The sequence below is a fragment of the Microcaecilia unicolor genome, chromosome 11, assembly GCF_901765095.1.
Source record: "Microcaecilia unicolor chromosome 11, aMicUni1.1, whole genome shotgun sequence".
NCBI classification, from domain to species: domain Eukaryota; kingdom Metazoa; phylum Chordata; class Amphibia; order Gymnophiona; family Siphonopidae; genus Microcaecilia; species Microcaecilia unicolor.
In genome coordinates, this window is record NC_044041.1 from 122,504,794 (window position 1) to 122,530,635 (window position 25,842).

The 25,842-nt window shown below is 43.4% G+C and overlaps 1 protein-coding gene across 2 annotated transcripts in view; it reads right to left on the minus strand.

Annotated features, from left to right (window-relative positions):
* The window catches only part of CDC42BPG (CDC42 binding protein kinase gamma), a 205,206-nt gene that overhangs the window by 9,685 nt on the left and 169,679 nt on the right, over window positions 1-25,842 (minus strand). For both annotated transcript variants that reach the window (XM_030217950.1, XM_030217951.1), the window contains exons 28-33: window positions 22,095-22,311; window positions 21,263-21,325; window positions 20,202-20,795; window positions 14,988-15,085; window positions 6,785-6,869; window positions 6,228-6,348 (exon numbers count right to left, since the gene is read on the minus strand). In XM_030217950.1, the coding sequence (XP_030073810.1) occupies window positions 6,228-6,348; window positions 6,785-6,869; window positions 14,988-15,085; window positions 20,202-20,795; window positions 21,263-21,325; window positions 22,095-22,311 (1,178 nt within the window). The remainder of the gene's footprint in view (window positions 1-6,227; window positions 6,349-6,784; window positions 6,870-14,987; window positions 15,086-20,201; window positions 20,796-21,262; window positions 21,326-22,094; window positions 22,312-25,842) is intronic.

Here is a 25,842-nt window from a genome sequence, read left to right on the forward strand (position 1 = left end):
ACTCGGATTTTGGCACGGATCTCTAGGGGCGCTATATAGAATCCGGGGGTTAGTGTGTGCTATTTCTGTTAGCGTATGCTAAGCTTTAGTAAAAGGGCCCCTCTGTTATTTAACAACATAATCTGGACAATAAAGTCCAAGAAAGGAGTCCAAAATTTTATAAACTTATTAATCTTCTTATCCCCCACCTCCCAATACTGATAATTTCTCCATATCGAGAAAGTCATCAATGCGGGTGGGTTCAATTTGTATCCACTGTAATAGTATCCATTGTTTACCAATTAGACGTATTTTTCTTACAAATAAACATTGTTCTAATCCAACGTTTTTCAACTGGTGTGCCGTAGAAGTTAAGGGTCAGAGTTTTCTCATCTCTAGTGGTCGGCGCAGTGAGAAGCAATTCATACAGCCTGCTTGCACCAACTCTGGAGCTTTCTCTCTGATGTAACTTCCTGCTTTCACATAGATGGAAAAAAGAAGAGGTACACACCTTCCACAAAATCACCAAGGAGAATGAATGCAGAGTGGATTTTCTTCCACTCTGCATTCGTTCTCCACATAGATGGAAACATCAGGGAGAAAGCTCCAGGGTTGGTGCGAGCAGGATGTATGAATTGCTCTTCGCTGCTGCCAACCACTAGAGACAAGAAAGCTTTTAAAAAGGTACACAGGGGGGGGGGGGGGGGGGGGGCAGGAGGCAAGAGAGACAAGGGGAGATGAGAGATACTGAACTATTTGTGAGGGGGGCAGGGAAGGTAAATGCTGGATTATTTGTGAGGGTGGTGGGAAGAGAAGGTACATACTGGAATAATTTGGGGGGGGGGGGGGGGGAGAAGGTAAATGCTGTACCATGTGTGGGTATGGGGGTGTGCCTTGACAATTTTAGTGCTGTGTAAGTGTGCTGCGAGATGAAAAAGGTTGAAAATCTCTGTTCTAATCCCTCCAATCCTAAATCATCTTCCAAATCCAACAAGCATAATTTTGCACTTTAAGGAATGGTTTGGCCCAGATGATTCCACAATTCTACCCAGAATTGGGTGATTCTAGAACATGTCCATCAGTAATGGAAATATGTTGATTCCTCATTCCCATATTTTGGGCAGTTTGTAGATCAACCACTCTAAATTTTATTTATCCATACTGGGTGCATATAAAGTCTGTGCAGCATCTTATAAAATAATTCTCTAAGGTCAATACTTTCTGCAAAGTCTACCATAAGAACGTAAGCATTGCCATACTGGGACAGACCTAAGGTCTATTAAGCCCAGTATTCTGTTTCCAACAGAGGCCAATCCAGGTCACAAGTACCTGGCAAGATCTCAAAAACAGTAAAACAGATATTATGTCACTTATCCCAGAAATGAGCAGTGGATTTTTCCATTTCCATCTTAATAATGACTTATGGACTTTTCTTTTAGTAACTTGCTCAAACCTTTTTTTAAACCCTGCTGAACTAACTGCTTTTACCATATTCTCTGGCAACAAATTCCATAGTTTAACTACACAATGAGCGACAAAGTATTTTCTCCGATCTGTTTTAAATTTACTATTTAGTAGCTTCACTTCATGCCCCATAGTCTATGTAGTTTTGGAAAGAGAAAACAAGAGATTCACATCTACCCATTCCACTCTTTTCAGTATTTTACAGACCTCTATCATATCTCCCTTCAGCCGTCTGTTCTCGAAGCTGAAGAGACCTAGCCTTTTTAATCTTTCCTCACAAGGAAATCGTCCCATCCCCTTTATCATTTTTGTGCCCTTCTCTGTATCTTTTCTGATTTTGCTATATCTTATTTGAGATGCGGTGACCAAAATTGCTCACAGTATTCCAGGTGTGGTCACACCATGGAGCGATACAAAGGCAATATAACATTCTCACTTTTGTTTTCATTCCTTGCCTAATAATTCCTAACATTCTATTTGCTTTCTTAACTGTCAATGCACACTGAGCAGCAGTGGCATAGCCACAAGTGGGCCTGCACCCAAAATTGTGGCACTCTTGCGGTGGCCGGCGGAGATCCTCAAACCCCACCAGCTGAAGATGTCCTCCTCAGGCAGGCAGTGCTCTTCAAAATGGCAGTAGATAAATGGCAGCTGGCAGCACTTGCCTTGAGCTGACACCAACACTGGCCTCTCTGCACATGCTCAGTTTCCACGCACGTGCAGGGACTTTAGCATGCGCAGCCTGCCAGCTGCAGCATTAGCTCGAAGAAAGGGTTGCATTTTGGAACAGCACTGGCTGCCTGAGGAGGAGGGTTTGGGGATCCCCAACAGCTCAGGTATTTAATATTCTGGGTTCATAGGTGGAGGGAGGGACAGAGAGCGAAGCAGAGTTGGGGGGGGGGGGGTCAGGGATGGGGGCACAAATTCCTTGTCCACCCACCTTAGGCTCAGGCCCACCCAAATTTGGCTGTCTGGCTATGCCCCTGCTGAGCAGAGTTTCAAGGTATTAATGATGACACCTAGATCCCTTTTCTTAATTCTACACTTCCCTAACTGCAAAGGTCTAAAATACAAACTAATGCACGCATCAAACTTTACCTACTTGAGCATCAAACTTTACCTACTTGAGCACACAGTTATGGAATGCATTGCCACGCAACATAAAAACGATTTACGAACTAACGAACTTCCGCAAACTACTGAAGATCCATCTCTTTAACAAGGCATACCACAAAGATCAACCAATGTGAATATACACAACTCCTCCACATATATTCAGAACTGTCTTATAATAATTGCTTGTTATACTACTATCATGTTTCCCAAGATCCTTCTGTAACACTAAATGTTGTACTGCAAGCCACATTGAGCCTGCAAAGAGGTGGAAAAATGTGGGATACAAATGCAATAAATAAATAAAATAAATAAATAAATAACTCCTAATATGGAACCTTGCATCACAAAACTATAGCTTGGATTTCTTTTTCCTACATGCATCACTTGCTAACATTAAACGTCATCTGCTATTTGGATGCCCAGTCTCCTAATCTCATAAGGTCCTCTTGCAATTTTTCTCAATCCTCTTGTGAATTACACACTAAGTCCTATACTGTCCCATACTGCTATGCCAATGATATACAGATCTTATATAGGGTCCCTGACAACACCTCTTTCCCCTTTCCACACTCAACTCTTGTTTAGATGCCGTCTTCCTGTGGCTGAGGAACAATGGCCTTTTTCTCAACCGCTCTACATGTGCCACCTCTACCTCCTACATCCTTGGCTCCGACGATTGACATCCCCTTTGTTTCTGTGACTCGGTTAGGATCCTGCGTGTCATATTTGATTCTAAACTCACCTTCAAAACTCAAACTGATTCTGTTGTCCGCTCTGCCTTCTTCGCCCTTCACCATATTCGTTCTATCCGTTCTTTACTCTCATCTCAGACCATTTGTACCCTCCTTCTCTCCCTGGTAATTTCCAAAATTGATTACTACCACTCCCTCTACATTGGTCTTCACCTACATTCCCTGAAGCGCCTTCAACTAAATTCAATCCACGGCCGTTAAAATCATTCAACATGTGCGCCACTATGATCACGCCTCATGTTTGTCTTCAAAGGGTGTCTCCTGTCTGCTCCTGCATATTTGCGTCAGCTTCTGACCTCTTAATCCCCATCCTGTCTTCTATGCTTCTCTTCAGATCACCTGTTGTGTCCCCTCCCCCTCCGCCATTCACCTCACCATCTCCCATGATACTGCTTTTAGTTACCTCGGCCCCAAACTTTGGAATTCTCTTCCTTCTTTTGGGTCCACCTCTTCTCTCTCTCTTCATTCAAAGCACTTCTTAAGACCTCTCTCTTTTCCTTGACTTTTGAGACTCCTTCTTTTCAGATTCCTCTTTCTTGGGTTCTCTCTCTACCTCCCCTTCCATTTCCTGTGGCATCCTCATCTGTGAGACCTTATTTTGATTTTTTTTTTTGTAGTCGCCTGTTTGGATTTATTTGGCAGAATATCAAGCCCACATAAATAAAGTAACTTTTTTTTTTTATTGCAATTTAAATTTTTTACAAGTAGAGAAAACTTGCAATGAAATACAGAGAAAATAATGTTAAAGAAAAAAAAATCACAGTTGAATTATAGAACTACACTCTTCCTTAGACCACAAAATAGAAATCAAGTGGGGGGGGGGGGGGGGGGGGGGGAGGTAAAGTAAGATTAAGGAGATCACATTTCTTAAAATACAAAGAGGAAAATGACCTAACCCGCATATTCCCATTAATTATTAACTTGTATCAGTTGTTCCCATCAGTCCACTGGATAGCTTTTTCATATCTCAGAAAATTTGCAGTTGATTTGGTTCAAAGAAAACATACTTATTTCCCAGGAAACGCACCAAGCATTTGCATGGATATGCTAACAGAAAAGTTGCTCCTAGAGCCCTTGTTTCCTCTCTGAGAGCCAAAAACTGCTTCCTTCTATCTTGTGTAACTTTTGCCACATCTGGATAGATCCATACTCTTTGTCCACAAAATGGTATAGAAGAATTTTTTAAATATAGTCTCCTCACTGAATTTAGGTCTTGTTCGAATACAAATGAAACGATTAATGTTCCGCTAGTGGATACTTCAGTTAATGAATCTTTTAAGAAAGCTGACAAGTCATGGATCCCCGGTTCATCTCCCTGTGTTTGAGGTAAATTCCTAGGATTTACAGGTTCTCCTCCTTATTGAGTGGAAAGTGGTAAATAATATATTTTGTTACATGGGGGAATAGCTAATGAAGGAATCTTCAGAATTTCCAGTAAATACTTTTTGAAGAAATCAAGAGGAGTCATACCTGCAGATCTGGGAAAGTTCAATACTCTCAATGTTAATTGTCTGTTATAATTCTCCATTTGTTCTATTTTTCGGTATGTTGCAAGCTTATCTTTTACCAAAACGTCCATTGTAAGTTTTATAGTTTTTACCTCCGTTTGTGTCTGTAGAACCTGATTTGCCGTTTCAGTTTTAACCTTCTCCAGAGATTCAGTAAGATTATCCATTTTACTCACAATTAGAGTCAATTCCTGGGTCGATTTGGTACCTGCAATAGTTAAATCCTGAATTGCCTTCCAGATGGCTCCCAATGTAGCCTCCACGGGACGTTCAGGCTCCAAGTTGGTGACCACTGTGGGTTTAGAAACTGCACCGCTGATCTGGACCCTGCTGTAAACGAGCTCCGTTTCAGCTATGGCTCCTATCTCGCTTCTAGACATCGCAGGACATGGAGTGGATTTAGTTCCGGCGGCGATAGAGTTGTTTCTAGGCCCAGGAGTGCCGACGCTCCTCTGTCGATGCTGTGTGTGGGACTCGTCAAGCCGGTTATCTGTGGGCGACTCGTCGTATAGCGGTCTAATGTTTGCTGGATAGGGGACGAAGTTCTGGCCATTGGCGGTTGGCCTTTTGCCGTTCCCTTCCTCTTTGTATGCGGCATCAGCAAGGAAAAATGTAAATGGAAAACTCCAGAGAATAGTAGAACTGCTTAGCATACGAGCTTCAGGGCGCCATCTTGCCATGCCCCCCATAAATAAACTAACTTTGAATAACTTTGTGTTATTAGTAAATTTAATCACCTCATTCATTATTCCCATTTGTAGACCATTTATACATATGTTAAAAAGCAGCGGTCCCAGCACAGACCTCTGGGGAATCCCACTACTTACCCTTCTCCATTGAGAATATTGAACACTTAACCCTACTCTGTTTTATATCTTTTAACTATTTCATAATCCACAATAAGATACTGCCTCCTATCCCATGACTTTGATTTCCTCAGGGACCATGAGCAAAGCGGTGTGGTAGCCATGTAAGTCCACTTTTATGTTTAAATAATTTTTTATTGAGCAGAAACAAAGCATACAAAAAATCATACACAAGAACATTTTTCTTTCATGTATACAAGTAATCAACTCATTCCCTCCCTCCCAACCTGCCCCTCTATCCCTCCCCCACTGTGTGCTGTATCCAAACCAGCGGAAAGGTGGGCAAAGCCTTCCCCAAATTGCCAATGAAGTTGTGCAGACATCCTCTGTCTTGTACTCTCCTCCCTATAGTATGGGAAGGCTGTCCTACCTAGTCCACTTTTAACGATAATAAATAGAAACAAAGCAAAACAGAGAAAAGAAAATAAGATGACTTTTTTTTTTTATTAGCTTTTGAAGGTAACCCTTCTTCAGATCAGGAATCATTTGTGAGATACATTACCCTACCTACCTCCCAATAGGAATAATTCTCTGTTTCTCACCTTCTCTGCTGTAGTCTCTCCTCCTCAGAGATGTGGAAGGCGAACCTTCGTTTGTTCTTGGTCCTCCACATCTGGCGCCGGCTGTTGTCAGTTGTTTCTGGTATATGGAATGCATCCTTTTCTGCCGTTTAAAATGGGAGGGAGTGCATAGGGGTTATTCTGCAGGAATTTTTTTTTCAGAAGGGACGGGATCCTTCAGAGGAGAGTAGTGAGATCTAAATACCTCAGGGGAACATATAATGCACCAGAAGCAAACATTTTTTCCAGAGGCAAGGCAGTTCTAGAACAAGATACTGTGATATAAGATTTAAAGTAGATAAATCCAAAATTAACATAAGGAAATACTTATGGATGCATGAACAGCCCAGGTGAGAGGCTGGAAGTAAACACAAAACTGGATTAAAAAAACCCAGACCAGGCACAGAGAATCATTAATTGCACAGAAATAAGCAGTAGAACCAGAAATAAGATGGGATTTGCAATATTGAAGCAGGAAAGTAAACAAACACTGGGTGGTCCTTGAAAGACAGAATGAGGCTGATGACTCAGTCACTTACCTGCAAACTTGTTTCTTAAATAAACTAACCGAACCTTCTCAGTACCATAAAGACATAGGGATCCATCTGAAGTCAGTGGGCAAACCTGATACATAAAAAAACAAAACACATATATGTTAAGAAAATGCTGATCAGTAAAGCAGGCAAAAAACGTTATTAATGTGATTCTGAAGGCTAAAACATAATGACCCTCAGACAATATATTAGAAGTAAAAGATGATTTAATTTTGTAATTGCAGGGAATCAGCTCTGTGCCAGATCCCCAATACAAGGGGAACCTGAGTAAACACAACACAGTTTTTAAATTAGTACTTCATTTATTTAAGGACAAACTATCCAACGCCCATATTGCCTATGTGAAAAAGTAACTGCCCCTTTAGTTACTCAATCAACTGACTGACCACATTTAATTGATAATTAGATTCAGCTGATTGAACACAGCCAGGCTTGATTGCAGCCAGCCCTTTTGAATGTGAAATTTACTATAATGCGAAGATACTGACCCGTAGCTGGTGTTCTCCGAGGACAGCAGGCTGATTGTTCTCACAAGTAGGTCGACGTCCGCGTCGGCCCAGGATGCGGCAAAAGTTTTCCAGCAAAAATATAAAAATTTTGCCAGAGTCTTCTGGCGTGCAAGCAGCGCACACCGCACATGCGCGGACAACTTCCCGCCCGTCACGAGCGTGCCTCCTCATTTAAATAAAAAAGCAAATAAATAAGAAAACAACTCCAAAGGGGAGGTGGGCGGGATTGTGAGAACAATCAGCCATGGGTCAGTATCTTCGCTTTCTCCGAGGACAAGCAGGCTGCATGTTCTCACGTGGGGTACCCTAGCATCCAGGCTCACTCAAAACAATGAACGTTGGTCAGCTGGGCCTCGCAACGGTGAGGAGATAACATAGATTGACCTGAAACCATAAATAACTGAGAGTGCAGCCTGGAACAGAACAAAAATGGGTCTAGGGGGGTGGAGTTGGATTCTAAACCCCGAACAGATTCTGCAGCACTGACTGCCCAAACTGACTGTCGCGTCGGGTATCCTGCTGAAGGCAGTAGTGAGATGTGAATGTGTGGACTGATGATCACGTTGCAGCCTTGCAAATCTCCTCAATGGAGGCTGACTTTAAGTGAGCCACTGACGCAGCCATTGCTCTAACATTGTAAGCCGTGATGACATGGCCTTCCAGAGTCAGCCCAGCTTGGGCGTAAGTGAAGGAAATGCAATCTGCTAGCTAATTTGAGATTGTGCTGTTGGGGTTGAAAGAAACAAACAACTGGGCGGACTGTCTAAAGGGCTTCGTCCGCTCCACGTAAAAGACCAATGCTCTCTTGCAGTCCAAGGTATGCAAACTGCTTTCGCCAGGGCGGATATGAGGACGGGGGAAAGAAAGTTGGCAAGACAATTGACTGATTCAGTTGGAACTCCGACACCACCTTTGGCAGGAACTTAGGGTGCGTGCGGAGGACTACTCTGTTGTGATGAAACTTGATATAAGGTGCATGCACTACCAAGGCCTGAAGCTCACTGACCCTATGAGCCGAAGTAACAGCCACCAAGAAAACGACCTTCCAGGTCAAGTACTTCACATGGCAGAAATTCAGTGGCTCAAAAGGAGCTTTCATCAGCTGAGTGAGAACAACGTTGAGATCCCATGACACTGGTGGAGGTTTAAAAGGGGGCTTTGACAAAAGCAAACCTCTCATGAAGCGAACAACTAAAGGCTGTCCACAGTCCTTGAGTGTGAAGCTCATCTACATGAGCTCCCCACCTCAGGAGAGACGCATCCATCGTCAGCACTTTTCGTGGCTGAGGAACTTGGAATGGTCGCCCTATGGTCAAATTGGATCGAATCGTCCACCACTGAAGAGAATTCTGAAAGTCAGTGGACAGTTGGATTATATCCTTTAGATCCCCCGCAGCTTGAAACCACTGGGAAGCTAGGGTCCATTCAGCTGATCTCATATGTAGATGTGCCATGGGCGTTACATGAACTGTGGAGGCCATGTGACCCAGAAATCTCAACATCTGCCGAGCCGTGACCTGCTGAGATGCTTGAACCATGGACACCAGGGACAAAAGGTTGTCCGCCCTTGCCTCGGGGAGAAAAGCTAGAGCTGTCTGAGTGTTCAGCAGAGCTCCAATGAATTTCAATTTTTGGACTGGGGTGAGATGGGACTTGGGATAATTTATGACAAACCCCAGTAGCTCCAGCATCTGAATAGTCATTTGCATGGACTCCAGAGCACCTTCCTTCGAGGTGCTCTTCAGCAGCCAATCGTCGAGATAAGGGAACACATGCACTCCCAGTCTGCGTAGCGACGCTGCGACTACAGCTAGGTATTTTGTAAGCACTCTAGGCACAGACGCCAGGCCAAACGGCAGTACACGGTATTGAAAGTGCTGTGTTCCCAGTCGAAATCGAAGATACTTCCTGTGAGCTGGAAGTATCGAGATGTGTGTGTAAGCATCCTTCAAGTCCAGAGAGCATAGCCAATTGTTTTCCTGAATCATGGGAAGAAGGGTGCCTAGGTAAACCATTCTGAACCTTTCTTGGAAAAGAAATTTGTTCAGGGCCCTTAGGTCTAGGATGGGACACATCCCCCCTGTTTTCTTTTGCACAAGGAAGTACCTGGAATAGAATCCCAAGCCCTTCTTCCCCTGGTGAAACAAGGAAGTACTTGGAATAGAATCCCAAGCCCTTCTTCCCCTGGTGAAATGGGTTCGACCGCTTGGGCCTGTAGAAGGGCAGAGAGTTCCTCTGCAAGTACCTGCTTGTGCTGGGAGCTGTAGGACTGAGCTCCCGGTGGACAATTTGGAGGCTTGAATTCCAGATTGTGTATCCTAACTGGACAATTTGAAGAACCCACCAGTCGGAGGTTATAAGAGGCCACCTTTGGCGAAAAAACATTAACCTCCCACCAACCGGCAAGTTGTCCGGTACGGACACGTTTACTGAGGCTATGCTGAACTGGAGCCAGTCAAAAGCCCGTCCCTTGCTTTTGCTGGGGAGCCGCAGTGGCCTTAGGCGCATGCTGTTGACAAGAACGAGCGCGCTGGGACTGAGCCTGGGCAGGCTGCCGAGAAGCAGGAGTGTACCTACACCTAGCATAGGAATAGGAAGCACTCTTCTTCCCTCCAAAAAACCTCCTAGATGAGGAGGTAGTAGTAGAAGACGCCCGGCGGGAGAGAGAATCCATAGCATCATTGTGGTTCTTGATCTGGTCAACTACATCCTCTACTTTCTCACCAAAAAGGTTATCCTTCCGGCAAGGAACATCCGCCATCCACTGCTGGACCGAATGATCCAGGTCAGAGACACGCAGCCATGAGAGTCTGTGCATCACTATACCTTGGGCAGCGATCCTGGATGCTACATCAAAAGTGTCGAACGTACCCCTGGCCAGGAATTTTCGCCTTCTGCTGCCTGACCACCTGGCGAAAAGGCTCAGCCTGCTCTGGAGGGAGTGCATCAACCAAGCTGGACAGTTGCCTCACCGAGTTCTGCAAGTGGATGCTCGTGAAGAGCTGGTAAGATTGAATTTTGGCGGCAAGCATAGCGGCCTGATATGTTTTCCTCCCAAAAGAATCAAAAGTCCTAGCTTCTCTGCTTGGGGGCACCGAAGCATAGTCCCTAGTACTCTTGGCTCTCTTGAGGGCGAAGTCCACCTTGGAATTGTGGGGTAACTGAGACCTCATCAATCCAGGTTCACTGTGGATCCGATACTGGGATTCAGTTTTCTTCAGGATCACGGGGCCAGATAGAGGGAATGACCAGTTCTGCATAAGGACTTCCTTCAGTACCTTATGTAGAGGAGCCGTCACAGCCTCTAGGTGGAGAAGGATAATCCAGGACCTTGAGCATCTAAGCCCTGGGCTCATCCTCAACCTCCATAGGGAAAGGAATAGCCGTAGCCATTTCCTGGACAAAAGATGTAAAGGACAGACTCTCCGGTGGAGACAGTCTCCTTTCTATCAGAAGGGAAGGATCAGAGGGAATCCCAAAGGACTCATCAGAAGAGAAGTACCTGGGATCCTCATCTGACTCCCACGAACGCTCCTGCTCAGTGTCGGATAAAACCAGAGTTAAGGTGCTTCAACAGTGGACCTGCCTCGACACCGAGGAATGATGTCCTCTATGGCGATGTCGAGAGGCGATGCCTGGTCCGACTGCGGCGAAGCTGCTTCCATCAACGTCAAAGGGGAGTTGACCTGGGTGGCAAGCGGCATCGCGGTTGGGGACCTCAACGCAGGTGAAGGGCCAGACACCGCTGCAGTAGCAGGTACAGAAGGCGCAAGCACTCCCGACACCAAAGCCGACTGTTGTAGCAGTCCCTCCAGAAGTTCTGGAAACAAGGCCTGGATGCGCTCGTCGAGAGCCGCCATCGGAGAAGGCTGCAGGGTTGGTGGAACAGGCGTGTCAGAATCCGTGGAAGCTCGGGAGCAGGTACCGGGCTGCTAGGAGACCGACGCATCGGCACCTCCTGTATCGAGTGGGAGCGATCCCTCTCGGTGCCAACGCTTCTCGGGTGCCAACTCTCTCGACGCCCCGGAGCTCCTGGTACCGTGTGTTGAAGGAGAACGGTGATGGAGCTTCTTCGCCTTCGCTTGATGCCCGTCATCGAGACTCCTTGGAACCGATGAGGACATGGAATCCTCACGTCTCCTCGTCCCAGTCCCGGGGAGCCTGCATAACAGGAGGTCTCGAGACAGGTGGAGACCCACTTGACGCCTCACTGCTCCCAGCGCGAGTTGGTCTCTCAGCAGCCATTACCTCTGCTCCTGATGTCGATGCTCCTGTTGATGTTGATGCTGCCGACCTTGGTACCGATGTTGAAGGACCAGACCGAGCCCCAAAAAGCTTTTCTCGTTGGGCTTCTCAAGACGCTTGAGTCCGTTTCTTCATACAAAGACACAGACTACAAGCGGCTGGGCTATGGTCTGGCCCAAGGCACTGTATACATCAGGCGTGGGTATCAGTACCTGAGATGGTCCGGTTGCACCGCGTACAACATTTGAAGTCGCTGGATGTCCTCGATGAAATGGACGGAAAAACGGCCTCGGCAAAATCAAATGGCGTGATCGTGCCAAAAAAGCGAAGGGCACAAAAAGGGAAAAACCCAACCGGAAAGTAAACTTAAAAATAGGCAGAAAAGAAACTACGGACAATAATTTTTTTTTTTTTTTTTAAAGAAAATGACAAAAAGTGAAAAGAAAGTACAAAGATGAAGAGCAAAAGAGAATAAATGTTTTGATGGCCAAGTTGAACCTAACACCTAGAGATCCCCGCACCCAAGGGAGGCGGAATTTACTTTTTATTTAAGAACACACTGAGTTTATGCAAGATTGGACTATGTACTGATCTCAGAAACATCATTTCCTAAGCTGAAGAACTTCACTATAAGGGATGATGTGGTCTCAAACCATTAGACTACCAGAGGTAGATAAAGATTTTATATGGAAGTTAGATCCAGCTTTGTATATAGATGAGGATTTCTGAACGCACCTTAGTTGAGTATGGCAAGAGTATGAGGCCCATAATAATACGGGTGATGTAGGCCCCACTGTACTGGGAAGAGGCAAAAGCTTTAAACAGAAGAGGTATTACTGTGTCTGCAGTCAGTATAAAGAAATCCAGTTAGTGGCAACAATCCTGGGGCAAGCAGTGGCTTCTTCAATGTCCATCTCAATAACAGACTATGGACTCCAGCAACTTGTCCAAACCTTTTCTACACCAAGATATGCTAACCGCTGTTACAACATGCTCCACAACAAGTTCCAGAGCTTAACTATTCTTTGAGTGAAAAAATATTTCTAAAAGTATTTCTACGTAATTTCGTTCAGTGTCCCCTGGTCTTTGTACTATTTGAAAGAGTGAAAAATTTATTCACTTTTACCAGTTCTACACCACTCAGGATTTTGTAGACCTCAATCATATCCCCTCTTCAGCAATTTCTTTTCCAAGCTGAAGAGCCCTAACTTCTTTAGCCTTTCTTCATATAAGAGGAGTTCCAACCCCTTTATCATTTTGGTCGCTCTTCTTTGAACCTTTTCTAATTCTGCTATAATTTTTTTTGAGTAGTATGGAGGGTTCTCATATTTGACAGCTTGGCCTTTGGCAGTACTGTGACACTACTGCTAGGGGTCAGGCAGAAACATTTTAGATGTTGAAGCCACAGGTACAGGAGCAGGTAGAAATAGTTCCTTCTCTCAGGGATCCTTTAACTAACCTGGAGTAAAAAGGGCCCTGCTGTAGTGGCGGGGGCCATTTTTCCCATGTGCCAGGGCCCTTTCTTACGCAGCCAGTAAAAGCCCCCCCCCCCCCCTCCAAAATGGCCACACAGTGAGAGAACTCTTACTGCGTGGCCATGTGGCAGGAAGCCCTTACTGTCACCCATTGAAGTGATGATAAGGGCTCCCTCGCTAACTGGGCAGCACATGGCAATGCCCAATTACCGCCGCATTACTGCCGCGTAAGCCATTTCCGGGGTTTTTCTTTTTCTCCCGGAAATGGTGTGGGCTCGGGCTGTGACTACTGATGACGATGGTCAGTGGAGCCAGCCCTATCCTTAGCATTTATGAAGGGAACATGTCCTAAAGGGGCAAACTTCAATCAGGGATTTTTTAATGTTTATGCTTCAAGTCAGAGCTTCGAGCAGCATTAGGGATCCTCTAAACCACTAGAGATCAGATGCCCCTTGGGAGGACAAAAGGATTCCAATTTGGGTCACATGAGTCTTTTAAATCTTTCAGCCCTCAAGTAAATAGAACTTTTTGTTTTTTTTCTTGACCACAAGAAAAACAGCTATAACTTCAGATGTATAATACATTTGCTTAGCAAGTGAAACCCATTTTACTCATTCATTTTCATTATTTGCTGCAAAAAGAGATGTTTTCCATTAATTTTTTTATTACAGCAGCACATTAACTCAATGAACAGAAGCTGACAACTTTAGGGCTTAGGGTTACCAACTGTTTGATAGAGAAAAACTTAACACCTGCCCTGCTCTATGTCCTTGGCCCATGCCTGTCCCTTAGGTGAAACTCTTCATAACGGCGGTTAATAAATCCAAATAAATAAAAACTTCTACAGGGTACAATTTTTGTTGTGTAGCATGGAATGTTGCTACTATTTGGGTTTCTGCCAGGGACTTGTGCTGGAAGCAGGATACTGGGCTACATGGACCACTGGTCTCACCCAGTATGGCTATTCTTATATTCTGACGATGAGTGAAGAGGTTAGAGGGTACTGAATGCTGAGGAGAGTCCCAGATTCATGCATATGCTACTGAGAGCGAGGTTTGAGCACTAAGCCTCACTGAACTGCCAGAGCAGGGATGGAATTTAAACCAAAATATACTGAAGCCCGGCAGGCTGTCCTGCATATAGAGTTGTTTGTAAACCCCAACCACAGGATGCTGCAGGTTAAAGACAGCTTTTCTCTAACTCAGGCCTACCCCTAGCCTGGCCATACAGATTCAAATCTCTCAGGAAAAGACTTCCTACCTTGGCAGTCCTCTATTCTCAGCCTAGATACACATATAATGGAAGCATATATGGAGAGGCAGTTCCTTTCTTTCCCCCCTGGAGTACCATTCCTTCTTGTTCTGTTTCCCCCTCTAAGGATTTTAACTGTCTTGGTCTGGGCTTAGGGTTACCAACTTTTTGATAGAGAAAAACCCAACACCTGCCCTGCTCCATATCCTGCCCGTGCTTGTCCCTTGCTCTGCCCCATCCAAGGTCCCTTGCCACATCTACTGTTGAATCCTTTCCCCACCCTACAACCAACTGTCTTCACTAGAGTTGAAATCTCACAAGAAAAAATTGCCACATCTTCTATGATTATTTTACAAACTTTATATAACAGAAACAGTCTAATTTTTCTTTTATGAATATAAAATTCAGATAAACCAAGCATTATGTGGCAAGTATATTTTTTAAACTTCTTATTGATATATAAAACACATACCACAGAAGAAACTCACTGCTATACACCGACAGGGAAAATAAAAGGTTAAGTAGTATACTGGTTCTGTGAACCACATCTCACACCAGTTAATGCAGAATACAGAAAGGGGTCATAGCAAGCAGCTGTGGAGTTTGAACCTGGCTTCTCCGGTTCTTAGCCTGCTGCTCTAACCATCAGAGTACCTCTATATATTATTTCTGTAGTAGTTCTCCACCCCCCCCCCCCACCCCATGTACCTTTTTTAAGGGAATGGTCTGAATCCATTCAGCCTTCCGCACGTCAAACACATCCACAGCATTTTCACTGAAGACAGTCAGGTACGGGGCACTGTAACCTAGCGGAGGAAATAGTATATGAGAAAAACTGTGCTTAAAACAACCAAGGTTCATCAGACAGACAGCAGTCTTAGGACTGAATACTATCTGCTCTACTATATGTACATACTCACATTTTATAAAAATGTATGCACACATTTTAAATGTGGCCCCGCTCCACCCAAACCATACACCCCCAGAACACCTACACAGATTGGTTGAAATAACCATGCTCTTGTCTGCATGCAAATTTATACATACATGTACCCCCACACAAAATTTATAAGAGCCATTCTCTGCATGTAAAAAAAATGCTTTATATAAACTTAAAGCAAGCAAGAGTAGAGGCTGACCAAAGGATGAATCCAACGCTGGAGATAGTGTTAGGAAATTATTTATTATTGCTGATACAAAAGGACCAGACACAGTCCGGGTTTTGGCATCACAAAATGCCTACATAACGAGCAGACCCCACTGGGGAAAGCAGAGTTGGTTTCTCACTCGCACGCACGCCTTCGGGCTGTTTTGTTTGCACTACATCTCTTTTAGCTGATGGCTTTGAGCGGTTTTGAGTACACAGTACATTTCCTGGAATAATAACAAGACCCCTGATGTAGGCGTTTTGTGACGCGAAACATGGACCGTGTTGGGTCCTTTTGTATCAGCAACAATAAAGGATTTCCTAACACTAACTCCAGCGCTGGATTCGTCCTTTGGTCAGCCTCTACTCTTGCTTGCTTGGACGATTTGACGTAGCGGTTCTGTCCTGCTTTTATATAAACTTAACACATGGGACTTAGACACATTTTGTACCTGCCACAGAACGCATGTATATTTGTGAGAGAGTATATGTGCACTATTAGAGATGGTTCCAGGATCTTATTTTCAGAAGGCACATAGGTGCCTATTCTGTTCTTATAGAATGAGTGAATGTTTGGAATTTTGATAGGAGTCCTGCTATAAAAATATCCCATTGTGGATAATGTGTTGAAATCCTCGGTTTGGTGTGTGGTAGTAGTCAAAGCAGCAAATAGTATATCAGGAAATATTTGGAAAGGAATGGAGAATAAAACTGAGATCATCATAATGCTTCTGTATTGCTCCGTGGTGTGACTGCATTCTGATTACTGTGTGAAATGCTAATCTGTCCATCTCAAAAAAATATATAGCAGAACTAGAAAAGATACAGACAAGGGTGACAGAAGTGAAAGAGGGAGTCAAGATGGCGGCTCGAGCTTGAGGCTCTGTGGAGGCTAACGCTGAGCTCTGTTCAATTATTATCTTTTTCCAATATGCCGCATACAAAGCGAAAAGGTGCACTGAAGGGTGTCTTACCGTCGGCCCAACCACTCCCTCCGGGCCAGCGAACGCTCCTACAGTTTGCCACAAGCACCCCTGTGGATACTGGCATGAGGAAACCCGCTGTTGGATCCGCCGAAGGAGCGGCGTTTCCACTAGGGTCGGAGACATCACTATCCCCGCCAGATCTTAATCCGCCGCTTTGCCCTGCAGCCCTTCGGATGAGCGATGAGGACTCGATGGGACCGGAAGTCGGTAACCAAAGGGCCTCAGACGGTAGAACTCTTCCCCAGGACGCAGATGGTTCGAACATAGAGCTTCAAGCTCCCCAAGCGGTGACTCTACACTCTATCTGGGCAGCAATTCAACAACTAACAACTACGGTCACAAAAACTTCTCGAGAATTGCTGGTAAATAAGCTTGATTCTTTAACATTAACCTTAGAAACTGTTAAGACTGAACAATTTGCTCAAAAAACGGAAATAACATCGCTAAAATCTGTCACGGATGCTTTGATAAAAGACAAAATGAAAACTTCTTTAAAATTGGAACATTTAGAGAACTATAATAGAAGACTAAATTTGAGGTTACTGAATTTTCCTTTTCAAATTGGAGTTACTCCAGTGGATTTCCTTAAAAAATACTTAATGGGAGTTTTGGCTTACCCTCAATCAGCAATACCACCCATTAACAGAGTTTACTATTTGCCAGATAAAATCTCCAATGCGAATCCATGTGATAATAATCAAGGCCCAGAAATAAACTTGAAAGACTTATCAGCATTTCTGGAAGAATCTATTTCAGAGATAACTTGTCGAAGGACTCTATTGATATCTTTTGTTTTCGAGCAAGACCTAAATGCATTATTAAGACTTTACTTCAAGAATGCTACTAAACTTTTTCATGGTCAAAAAATCTGGATTTTTCCAGACGTGATAAAAACTACTCAGGATCGTAGGAGAGCGTTTCTAGCTTACAAAGAAGACGTTAAAACTATGGGCACTACCTTTTTGCTGGCTTATCCCTGCAAATGCTGTATCAAGTATTTAGGGAATAAATATATATTTTTTGAACCAGACCAGCTAAAAAAGTTTATAGATGCTAAAAATCTATCCAAGTAAATGTGTAGAAGACATTAAGAAAATGGAAAATTGACGGGGGAATATGAGCCAGGCTATTTACTTTTTGTCTATCTTCTTTTATCTCCTTAATTGCTTTATCTCCTCACCCTCCTTCTGATTGTTGTGGTCTAAGAAAGTAGACTATGTTTCATAGTTAATATCTGTTAGGTATATTGAAATACTTATTAGTTTGAGATTATGTTGAATTGTTTCATGGTAATGTTAACCTATGACAATTTTACTGCTGTATTTCCATTTATAAGTCTATCTTGTAAAAATGAAAAATTCAATAAAGAAAAAATTAAAAAAAAAAAAAAAAGAAGTGAAAGAGAATGCAACAGATCTGAAACAAAGAGGCTAAAGAGGTTAAGGTTATTGATCTTGAAGAGGATACAGCTGAAAAGAGGACACGATAGAGGTCTAACAATTGTTTATTCTTTCATACAGTAGTAGAACTGGGGGACTCTCTCTGAAATTAAAAGGTAGCACATTTAAAACTAATTGGAGCAGTGGGGTAGCCACAGATGGGCCTGGGTGGGCTGGGATCCACCCACTTAGGGCTCAGGCCCACCCAACAGTAGCACACGTTTAGTGGTAGCCAGTGGAGATCCCAAGCTCTGTCAGCTGAAGACTTCCCCCTGATGGTAATGAAAATGCTACTCTCCATGATACTGACACCTGCACAAGCTCAGTTTTCAGTGCATGCCTGCTGCAGACTGCCAAGGTGGAAAGCAGCATTTTCCTGCCAGCTGAGATATATTTTTGGTGGTGGGGGGAGGGGGGGGGAGAGAGAACTCTTGGTGCCCACCCACTTCTTGCCTAGGCTCACCCAAAATTTGTTGTCTGGCTAAGCCCCTGAATCGGAGAAAGTGGGCCTGATATTATATGCAATTTTTAAAGCACTGACCACCATGGGCATTACTCGACCTGGATATTCCAGGCGAGGCCTAATCTGGGCATCGGCAATGATTATCTGGGTCTTGCTTTATCCCGACAATGTTTTCAGCACTTGTTTAGAGAAAGTTCTTTTAACCTTTTTTTTTAATTGGTCAATACGCACTGGGTAATTTTAATTTTATTATGTTTGGTTGGGTGGGAGGGGGAATTTTACATTTTGCTCAGGCTACACCTAAGTAGATATTTTAGCAGATCAACAAAAATACTCTTTTTATCCATTCATTTTACTCTCATCCAATTGAATTATAGGGAATCACCCTTTATTTAAGTCTAGAAAATATGTCAAACCAAAAATCATGACTAGAACACTTGCTTAAGCTCCTATGATTTATTCACAGGACATTTCTTCATATCTTCCTATTCCTTGCTTATATTTCAATACCAGATCACTTTTTAATTGGATTTTGCTCACACTTTTTCTGTAGTAGCTTAAGGTGAGTTACATTCAGGTACACGGAATATTTCTCTGTAATAAGTACGTTGTTCTAAAATATTTAATAGGGGACTCACAAATAGGTTTTGCTTTTATTATTGAGACTTGGCTTCAGGATGGAGATTCTTTTATTGCTTCTGAGTTGTGTCCACCTGGTTATAACATTTTACACTGCTCAAGAACTGGGAAAAGAGGTGGCAGCTTAGCTTTAACTTATAGAGATTTCTTCAACATCGTTTTGGTGGAATCCTGAAGTGTTAGATTTATTTATACCAATTTTCAACATACATCCAAGAATTACACTTGTACAGAAACAGAAAAGTGATTAGGAAACAAACATATCCATATGTAAGAAAAGAAAAAAAATATTTCCACTTTTCAGTCAAGTCCACCATATTGTGGGAAGGTCTGAGTTTAAGCAATTTACCAAAAGAAATGTGTGTGTATATACACTCCATAAGGCAAACACTATCTAGTCTGAAAAAATTAGAAAGCCTACTAGCATGCATAAGGCTAACCTTCATCTTGACCAATTACAGAAGGAGGAGAAAGAACTGCAAGAGGTTGCTTCGAAGATATAAAACTTGTCAGAGGTTGAAAGACGACATATACATCCTGGCTCAGATCAAAGATCCACTGATCCCAGCATCCTGTCTCTAACAGCAATCAAGTCAGAATGTGGCAGGATCACGAAGAGTAGATTCATTCCTTGCCTCTCATTCCTAGAGGATAAGTGGTGGCTTTCCCAAATCTATATAGCTGATAATGGTTTATGGACTTTTCCTCTATGGATTTGCCTCCCCCTTTGTTTTTTTTTTTAAAGAAAATATTGTCTATTTTTACGTACAGTTTTCAAAAAGCCCTTTTCCTGGGTAAATTATTTTAAACCTCTGTAGAAGACTCAAAAGAGGCAGACTCAGGAGTAAAATGTTAAAAATATATCATGATGGAAAAGGTGGTAGATGCAGTGGTAGAGAGAAAACTAGTTACACAATTGTAGAAAACCTAGGATAAGCACAGAGGATTCTTATGTAGACAAAGGCTTGACTGGTCTATAATACTGCAACAGGTCAAACTGGGCAGCATAGATTGGCTGTATAGTCTTTATCTACTGTTATATTCTGCCTGCCAATGATGGAGGTGTATTAGGAGGGCATGTGTGTTTAGAAGTCTCAATAATAGAACAGTAGGAGATGTGACAATGCACGATCGAGGTATACTGACAAACTTGTTTGGGATTTCAGAACTGGATTAGCATAGGGTTCTGTTGGGCAGGACTAAGGATCTGTTACTGCATACCCCCCTATCCCCAGTCCAGGCACTTACAGCAGCAGAGTGAGACAGCAGGCCACATCAGCTCCTGTGGTCGTGACCTTCGACCATGCCCATCCACATAGATTCCAAGCCCAGTGAAGCAGAGGATATATTCACTCAAGCTGACCTTCACTGCAGCCAGTGCCTCCATCTGCAGTGGAGCTAGCCAGGATAGGCTCACATCGTCAGAGGCTGGCAGGTTAATAGGGGGCACATCATTCAGTAGCTGATGCAAGGAAAATCCCCCTGTGAAGCCCACACACAACCGGTCCCCCAAAATGTCCAGGCACTGCACAAGTCCAGAGGCCTGGATCTCTTTGATCTTCTGAAGCCGAGTCCCAGGGCCACTCAATCGATAACACAGTACCTGCCTTTTGGCAGCAATGCAAAGGGCTGTGGCAGTTCCTTGGCAGATGAGCTCCAGAGCCATTGCCTGGCAGCCCTTGGCCTCTCCAATCTTGAGGCCGCTGCTCTCAGGATCATCCAGATCAGTCCAGGTGAAAAGCCGGACGCTGTGACTCTTGCCAGACAGGATGCACATGAGCCGGGCTTTGGAGCTCACTTGAATATCAAGAACCTTTTTGCAGTCTCCGATCTGGGTGATCACTGCAGCCAGAAATTAAAATAAAACTCAATGAACTAAAAAGTGTAAAACAAAAAATAAATAAAATAAAATTACTAGATGTTTAGTATATCTCAGCAGCCTGGAACCAGTGGCAGTCCTCTCCTACACATCAATATGCCATTTTATCTTATTCAGTAGCTCTCTCAGCTGCTATACATATAACTTTTTCTGGCTTGGATGCAGAAAAAACACAAGTATAAAATGGTGCAACTGAGCCAGGCATATAAACTGTATATAGAAGAGCAATAATTAGCACTTGTGTATGTGTAGCTGAATATTTATTAGTGCTCAATATAAATACAGCACAGCTGAACATAACAATAATTTGAACCGTTTAGGTGATTCAAATGATTTTCTAGATGTTTTGTTGAATATTGACCTCCTGGTATCTGTCAAAGCTCGTGTGTGTCTGACCTTTTTCCCTACACCTGAACATCATGACACTTGCCATTTCTGTTGACATGTACAAGGAACAGCCCTTCCTCCGTTCCTAGAGCAAGCCGCTCCTCATCTGTAAGGAAAAGCCTCAAATATAAAAATTACCAATGGCAACAGGAGCTTCCCACAAGGAAAGAAAAAATAACTCTGCCCACCTCCCTTCCCCCTATCCAAAGTCAATCTGTGAACCTGAAGAAAAAATAAGAGAAGAGAGGTCATGCAGGGGGCGAGGAGCTCTGGTGAGAGATGGAGGGAAATAATAATAAAGCCCTTACAGACAGTGGGGAGAACAGGTGATGAGAGACAGTGGCATAGCTATGTGGGGCCAAAGGGGCCTGGGCCCCCCTAAATTTCCTCTGGGCCCCTGATTTTGCTGGCAGGGGTCCCCAACCCCCGCCAGCTGAAACCTTGTCCAGCGCTGGTCTCCGGTGCCGCCGCGTTGCCTGCCCTGCTCTGTCTTCCTCTCATGTCTGGCACGCTCCTTTTGTGAAACTGAGCATGCTCAATTTCACTAAAAGGAGCGTGCAGGACATGAGGGGAAGACAGATTAGGGAAGGCAATGTGGCAACATTGGAGACCAGTGCTGGACAAGGCTTCAGCTGGCGGGGGTTGGGGGAGGCGGCAGACCAAAATGTGCCCCCCCACCTCGGGCTCTGGCCCCCTCCCACCGCGAGGTCTGGCTACGCCCCTGAGTAAGACAGAAGGATCCTTGATGAGACCAGACAGGAAACAGATGGAAGAGAGGCCTCATTGTGGAAGGATCCCCGCTGATAGTCAGGAGAGGATCTCCTATGAAAGTCAGCTGGGATGAGGCATAGAGTATGAAAAGGCATGAAGCTGACCTATGATGGAGGCAGAGTGTGCAGCACGGATGAGAGGCAGGCCATTGTCATAGGCCTCCTTCAGGACATAGACAACCCGTTCATGCTGCTTGCTCTCAGTCAGGATACATTGCAGCTCTTTAATTACTTGCAGCCACTTCTTCATCTCTTCCTCATTGTCTGCCAGCAACAGCAAGGAGTAGACAGTACTAGGGACAGTGAGCTGAGTGGCAGTGATCTGAAGAGAGGACAAGGAGGTACACAACTTTAGAATACCTTTCTAAGACTCTGCTATAACAGAGTCATGTTAATGACAAGAAAACCCCTCCCCATCATTCACCCTCTACCCTCTCTACACCACAAACCTGATAGATGATCAAAGTTACAGCACATACATATTTGATGTTTAATGTTACCATCCCTCTCGGCTGGACTGTAGTGATGTGCTCCCAGATACCTGATGGTTGTAGTCGTGGCGAATATCCAGGGAACACACACTCACAGCCAAGGGAGTGGAACAAATAAACTAATCTCGTCCTTTACTCTCAAAGAATAAAGGAGGAAAAGAATCTAAATTTAGGATTTGTTCCTGAAATGGAAGGACCAAACTTTCAGATTTGCAAATTATCTCTTTCTTTATTGAATACAAATGCAAGCAAATTTTCATTCAAATAAACTCAAATTCACAATTAGTGTGAAGCTTAATAGAACTGCAATAACATATTCAACATTCAAATGTAGAACTACATGTATACCCTTAACTTTGTCTGTTTCACCTAAAAAGGCGGAAAAGAACCTTTTCAGATAAGTATTTAAATTGTCTTATCAAAATCAGATATTTGTGGTTATTCTCTTTCCTGATGTAGAAATTGGTCTCTTTGTGTGCACTATTGGTATTTTTGCAGGGATCTCATGGATTTTTAATATCTGATGGTCTGTTCCTTTGTTTTCCCTTAAAATGTTGTGAAAAAATAATATATTTCTTTCAACACCCTTGGCAATGTCACTTAGCTGTGGTTGAATTTATTTAGGTGATGTCTTTCTTGCGTTGGAGCTCATCTGGAACCCTTCAGAGGATGACTCCCCCACATTTCTTCTCCCTAAACCTCACTTATAAAGAAAATAAATGGAGGCAAGACCCTTGAACTCCCTCTGTTCTTGTTCAGGCTCTGGTGACTATTAACCACTTCTCAATACTGTGGCCAAACTCTCTAATTGAAATAAAATAAGTTAAAGGTTTTCTCACTATAAAACCTATTTCTCACTGTTGTTTCCCTAGTCTCAAATGATCCAGCAGGCTTCAACATTCCATCTCACAGACTTCATATAAAAGCATAACTTTTCCCTTCACAGCTATCAGATCAATCTGGAGAATACAGCACACTCAGACAACAGCAGTGCTGGATTTTCTTTATTCTGAAGTCAGATTCCAAACCTTGCTTGCACTGAACTCAGAACTCTCACAAACAACACACCTTCCCCCCCAGACACAGCTTAATGGCTTCTTTCTTCAAATCACAGATTCACCTCTCAGTCCTTCCCCTGTGTCAGAGTTAAAATCCTTACACACTTTTTCCTGACACCCTTATAGTTTCTTTCACTTAGTATAACTACCAGCAGAAATCACAGTCTCTCAGAACCTGAGTCTCAACTGTTTTCCCCTATTCTAAAAAGAGTAGGCAGCCATGTGTCCACTTAATACCTGAGCCTACAGACTCTCATTCCACCTTCCATGACCTTAAATTCCCTTAGAACTTAACCATTCCATTCACTGCATGCTGGGACATACATACCTCTGTTTCACTCCAAACCAAACTAAATTTAGTTTAAAACTTCTCACAGCTTTCTATTAGTATAGCTCTCTCCCACCCAAAATACATCAGTTTTTCCCCACATGTATTCAGCAACACAATCATGAAAAAGGCAGTCTGTTTATTGAAGTACTCACTTTTAAGCTCAAATCATCTCATTCTCAGCACCAAAGCTCACCTTCACTCACTTTCAATATTAAAGTACCCTTTTTCAATATCACATTTCACTTTAAACTCACAAAATCCATACTTTTATTCTTACTTTTACACAGACACAAACTATACGTTTTTTCTTTCTCAATCCATGTTCACTGCCCTGGTCTCTCTGCTCACCAGGGTTGCCAGGCGGAAAATTTTTTCCCCACCCAAACCAGACTAAATCTAGCCCAAAACCCGCCCAAACTCAAACCCCGCCCCTGACACCCCCACCCCCGCGTCATCACCCCGCCCCCGCCATCATCAACCCCGCCCCTGCTGTCATCGGCCCCACCTCCCCCGTCACCGGCCCCGCCTCCCTCATCATCGGCCCCGTCCATAACATCACTAACCCCGCCCAAAACGTCACTAACACCGCCCCCCACGGCCGAAAAAACCGCCTGAAAACCGCCCAAAAGAAAAAAAAGAAGCCCAAAAAAACGCAACCCGCCGCGGGCAAAAATTGCCTGCGGCGGGTCGCGGAAAACCGCCCAATTGGGCGGTAAAACCGCCCACCTGGCAACACTGCTGCTCACTCTAGTCTCCCTGGCAACTCACCCCCCCCTAGAGGATCTGACATCACTCAACCAATCAGCTTGTCAGAGAAAGACAGGTTTTTTTTTTCTGATCTGTTTAGAATCTCCCTCCCCCATAGAAGTAAATGCAAAACTTCCTACACAGAGAATTTCAAAGTCAAGTTTAACCTGACTTGTACCCAAAACAGAAAGGAACATTTTAAAGTACAATCCCCACTTAATCATGGTTTATTTCTTGAAAAATAAAACCACATTTAAGAAACATCTACACTTTCTTCAGCTAACTCCATTAACAATTCCCAAACTAAACTTTAAACCTTTTCCAGCCAGCAGCATCCACCAACACCCTGGAACAAGCCCCCCCAGAGCCCCAGAAAAAAACATTTAATATATGTTACCATATATTACATTAAGCCACACCTTAGTCAGCAGCCTATTTTCCAAAATATGTTAATTGAAAAAAAACTGGCCCATCAGTGGGTGAATTTTACCAAGGCTTAATTAATCAGGCCCCCTCCCCCCCCCCGATGGTGTTAATAAAAATATTTTAAATAAAAGTAGGGTGTATCTTAACTGCTGACTGTAATTTCTAGCATCTCAAACTCCGAAGGCTGGAATGTAATCCTTACAAATTAAGATTGTTTCTTAAAAAAACAAACACACATTTAAAAAAAAAAAAAACCCCACAACTATTACTGGCTTATGTGTATGCCCCTTTTTTGTTTCACTAAATTATCAAAACTTTTCAGAAGCATTTGATTTTACATGGAGGGAACAGAAATCATAAATCGTAATAAATCCTATTAAATGTTTAAACTAGAGCTGTATTGAACAACATATTTTACTATTTGGCCAAATAAGAATAATGAAAAATATTATTCATCTGAATACGAATAATAGGCATTGAGCTTTAACATAAATAATAAAAGCAGCAACATGAAATCAGAGATCAAGTGTTTATTTCAATAGGACTTTGGCACTGTATAACCCTGGACTATTTGTATTCTAGTTTAAATCACTTCAGCCAAATGAATAATAATGTATTTGGGGCAATAATCGGGCCCAAATCGAATACTTGGTACAACCCTAGTCTAAACCCCCTACTGAGCAGATCTTCTCTAGATCTAACATGCTCCCTAACAGATTCAATCAGTTCACAGCTAAAAAGTGATGTCATCAAGGAAGCCCTGCAGGGAGGAGGAGTTGGGACAGCTGCCAGCCAATGAG